General features: G+C 28.6%; 1 protein-coding gene across 1 annotated transcript; it reads left to right on the top strand.

Annotated features, from left to right (window-relative positions):
* The first annotated feature begins 238 nt into the window (after window positions 1-238).
* LOC145194804 (5-aminolevulinate synthase, erythroid-specific, mitochondrial-like) lies at window positions 239-4,709 on the top strand. Its single transcript, XM_090070908.1, has 8 exons — window positions 239-1,182; window positions 1,883-2,008; window positions 2,211-2,454; window positions 2,564-2,796; window positions 2,922-3,124; window positions 3,235-3,395; window positions 3,690-3,891; window positions 4,336-4,709. The coding sequence occupies exons 1-8, from the start codon at window positions 1,032-1,034 to the stop codon at window positions 4,549-4,551; spliced, it is 1,536 nt and encodes a 511-aa protein (XP_089927034.1). The 5' UTR covers window positions 239-1,031; the 3' UTR covers window positions 4,552-4,709.

Here is a 4,709-nt window from a genome sequence, read left to right as displayed (position 1 = left end):
GCACGGTACCGCAAAAGCCACTTTGTGAATTTATTTATTACAAATCAAATAAATTTTTGATGATCATCCCTAGGTGCAAACCCACCTTTTAAAACCATGTTTACATTTGACAAGAAGCTTTCACCGCCATGTTTCAAACGACGTAGATACAATCACCTGCGTATATTCAAATATTTAATTTTAAACTTCATAATTAATTAAAAAATTTTATAAATGGCTAGTCCTGAAGCAAATTAATATGAACGATTCCTTGACATTGACCGGAAGTTCACTTAAAATATAAACTTGATGACTTTTCAAATCAATCCGACGATAAAATTTATTTAACTGGTGATTTGCGTTTGGGAAATTGACAAAAAAGATCTCCCCGTACTTAGTTATTACAACCTTGTTCTCTTTATGTCATTTTTTGCAATTAAGTTACGAGACAAAAAAGTCAAAAAGTTACTCTGGGTGAGTTATCTCTTCGTATTTACTATGGGCATTAAATTTATCTCCGAAAAGGTTTTTTTTCCCCATTTTCTGCATATACATCATTTCCTTGTTTTCTTTTTAGTGGGCTTAAACCTGTAATTACTTTTTATGACGTCTCCGAATATGGTTATGAAATGCTAGAAATTTTTGATTTATGATCGTTTAGTAGCCATTTACAAATTACTTTTCTATTTATATATTTTGCTATAAATTACACTTTTATTAAGAACTTTTATTGCAAAAGAGAACGAGCTTTTGTTTCAAGATCATCGAAGTAGAATCTATCTTAAGTTATTTTATAACTTAAAATAGGGAGGGTTAATGTCAATTGGTCTGTAAAACATGGTTGTACTTATATATTTCAGATCTAATTGTAATAATCTCTTTATATTTTGTAAGTTATAGCAAATCATGTATGTATCTGTGTTAAACTTGTCTTCCTTTATTCTACATATTGCTAGTTACATTATAACATTTCTTTTACAGCAAATAGATTAAGTATATAAAGCAGATTTTCATCATTAAAATATCATACAAGTTGATATTTTTCTTGATCAATGGCTCTTCAAAAAAAATGTATTTTTCTAAAAAAACCTCTGGAAACTTTGTTAATGGCACAAAGTCAGCGAAATTTGTTTGTTGAATCCACTTTAAAATGTCCAGTAATGTCACAGTTACTCATGGAAAAAGGAAATCAAAAAGAAGGAGGTAAGTCCCTTGATTTTTACTAGATATCTTTACATATGCAAAAAACATTTTTTTAAAATTTAATTCCTTCTTACCTTAAATAACTTTCCTGATATTTTTTAAATATGAAATTTTAATTTTTTGTAATACTAGTTTCATTTTTCATCAGGCATTAAATAGTGAATACTCTATTAGACACAATATAACTGATCTTTTTAGGTGCATGCTGATTAGTTTCTAAATAGAATCTTAGTTTTTATGTTAAAATTCTCAAAATATAGACATTGGTACTCTAGGCTTAAATTTAAAGAATGGTTTCTAATGAAACTAATTTATTTAAGAAACATTTATGTCCTTGGGCTGAAATCATCATACTGCGAAATTTACTTTGAGATAGTGTATAAAACATTTTGTTGTTTATCATTTTGTTTATGATAAAATTCTGTATATATATATATATATATATATATATATATATATATATATATATATATATATATATATATATATATATATATATATATATATATATATATATATATATATATATATATATATATATATATATATATATATATATGTATGTGCATTTGTGTGTGTATTTATGTTTATGCATAAGTCTGTAGTAAGAATTCTTAATAGTACATATATAGTTTCAAAAAAATTATATTTCAAGTTTTTATATTTTTTATTTGCTTTTAAAAGTTCATTTTTATACTAGGGGGTTGTCCTTTTAAATCAGATGCTTTAATGACTATCATGAAACAAATGGTTAAAAGAACTGTTCACTCAGTAGCTGAAGAGAGTGCAGTCAAAAATCAATTGTTTAAGGACTTGAATGATGATGGTAACTAAACATCTTATTCATTTCTAAGTAGTTTATTTCTTATAAGTTTTTCAGCTTTATGACTAAATGCCATTCTGGAATAACAAATATTCTGATTATAGCTGTTCAGTTTTTAATAGCTTAACATAAGTAGCTGATGTTACCTTTTTTTAAAATTAGATTTATGTTTACCATATGTTAAAAAAATAAAGTACAATATTAGATTCTGTACCAATTGCTTTGGTGAAACCATCAAGTTTTGAGTTTGATGCTTTTTTCAAGAACATGATACAAAAGAAAAAAGATGACCATAGTTATCGAGTTTTTCGAAAAGTTAACAGAGATGCAAATAACTTTCCTATGGGAGAAGATTTTACTTTTTCTCATGAACCTAAACCAGTCACTGTATGGTGCAGTAATGATTATCTTGGAATGAGTCGCCATAAGGTTGTTGTGCAAGCTGCAAAGTAAGTGTGAATTATTTCCTACGAGTATCATCAAAATAATTTTTGATTGGTATATTTGGGTTTTTATATATATTTTTTTATAAATAGAATATTTTTATCCTTTTTTGAGAAATATTATTGACTCCAATGGTGTTGGGGCTGGAGGCACAAGAAATATCTCTGGTACTAGTGCATATCACATGTTGCTTGAAGATTCCTTAGCTAGCTGGCATGAAAAAGAAGCTGGTCTTCTTTTCACATCATGTTATGTAGCTAATGATACAGCTTTGTTTACACTTGGTCAGCAATTACCAGGTTGCATAATATTTTCCGATGCAGGAAATCATGCTTCAATGATTCATGGTAATTTTAGTTTTTCTGGGAAAAAAAAAATTTTAATTTTCTGCACAATTTTCTATTTTACATTTTTGTTTCAATTTTCTATTTTTACATTTGTGTTTCTTTTTATTTTAAATTATTTTTTAAAGGTATCAGAACTAGCGGAGCAAAAAAATTTGTTTACCGGCATAATGATCCTGAACACTTAGAGTTCTTACTTAAAAATTCTGATCCCAGCGCTCCAAAAGTTGTTGCATTTGAAACAGTTCATTCTATGTCTGGATCAGTGTGTCCACTTGAAGACTTGTGTGATGTAGCACATCGTTACAATGCTTTGACTTTTGTTGATGAGGTATTTTTAAAGAGATAGTTTCATTCAAGTCAGTACTTGTGAGGCTTGGACTGACAGTTTGTTTTTTTGAATAAATCTTTTTAACATAATTAACTGTTTGTTGTCTACAGGTTCACGCAGTGGGGCTGTATGGTAAATATGGTGCAGGAATAGGCGAAAGAGATAATTGTATGCATAAGATGGATATCATAAGTGGAACGTTAGGAAAAGCTGTTGGTTGTATTGGTGGATATTTGGTGGGAAATTCGAAAGTAATTGACACTTTACGAAGGTACAATAAGTTATAGTCTCTTTTATTTTTATTTTTTCTTTTAATTACTCTTTTATTGACATGGGAGTTGTTATAAGTATAAGCACTATATAACCTTTTAAGACCTCATGTGTTAAAAATACCACAAAATTGTAATATAATAATGTGTACCTAAATTGCTAAATAAAAAATGATAAAATGCAATTGTTTGTAACCATAGTTACTAAAAACTATAAATAATCAAATGTGCTTGTTCAAAATGCAAATAAAAACTTTAATGGAAAAAAGTTTGAAATGCTTTTGCTTTTATTTTAGCTATGGTTCAGGATTTATCTTTACCACTGCACTTCCTCCAGACAAGGTATATGCTGCATACAAGTCAATTGAAATTTTGAAAAGTGAAGAAGGTCAAGCATTGCGTGAGCTACATCAAGCTAATGTTCATCAACTTAAAACAAAATTGATACAACATGGTTTTCCTGTTGAATCTGCTCCAAGCCATATTGTTCCTATTTTGGTAGGTTTTGTATAGTAAATTGTATAAAATTAATTGCATCTATTTTATATCTATTTTTTGCTGATATATAATTACATCTATTTCATATATTGCTGATCTATTTTGCTTTTGCTTATATTAGTATTATATCTAGAGTTCCAGGTTTCAACAGTACAAGTTCAAAAACCTATCTTTTCACTAGATCCATTTCAAGCTTATTGCTTTGCTTACAACTAATTTTTAGGCAAAGCAATAATCAACTTTGCATTTGAATACTCCTTAATGGGGAAATGGTGGAAAAACATGAAATGGCTCTGCTGAAAAGTTATGCTTTTGAACTTGTACTGTTAAGGCCTGGAACTCTAGATATTTGTCGCTGTTATCATTACTATATTCAGATGCAATTATAATAAGATCATTATTTTTAAATCATTAAATAGAATTATAAAACTTTCCTTTTTTAAGGTGGCTGACCCGAACAAATGTACACAAATTTCTCATCTTCTTCAATCCCATCATGGGATTTACATTCAATCAATTAATTACCCTACTGTACCGCGTGGCCATGAAAAACTGCGAATCGCCCCTACTCCTTTTCATACTGAGCAAATGATGGATGATTTAGTTAGCGCATTAACTGAAGCTTGGGTTGAAGTTGGTCTTCCTTTTTCTCCTTTGTAAAAGTTATGATTGGTGGCAGCATTAATCTGTTTTTTTTTTAATATCTTAAGGGCTTAATTACTTTAAATAAGTGTTAATTAGGCGTAACTTGATTTGTAGTGTTATTTTTAATTGTGTAAATGTTTAAAGCAGATTAATTTCTAATTAACCTGCTGGCA

This window comes from Hydra viridissima, unplaced genomic scaffold (assembly GCF_058129835.1).
Source record: "Hydra viridissima isolate aposymbiotic clone 2 unplaced genomic scaffold, HvirCarnegie_v1 scaffold_13, whole genome shotgun sequence".
Classification (NCBI taxonomy): domain Eukaryota; kingdom Metazoa; phylum Cnidaria; class Hydrozoa; order Anthoathecata; family Hydridae; genus Hydra; species Hydra viridissima.
This window is presented reverse-complemented; position numbering and strand designations above follow the sequence as displayed.

Excerpts from the sequence above, each read along its gene's own strand:
- LOC145194804 (XM_090070908.1), top strand. The coding sequence starts at position 1,032 with ATGGCTCTTCAAAAAAAATGTATTTTTCTAAAAAAACCTCTGGAAACT. Across the intron at positions 1,183-1,882 it reads AGGAAATCAAAAAGAAGGAG|GGGGTTGTCCTTTTAAATCA; the intron begins GTAAGTCCCTTG and ends TTTTTATACTAG. Across the intron at positions 3,125-3,234 it reads CTTTGACTTTTGTTGATGAG|GTTCACGCAGTGGGGCTGTA; the intron begins GTATTTTTAAAG and ends TGTTGTCTACAG.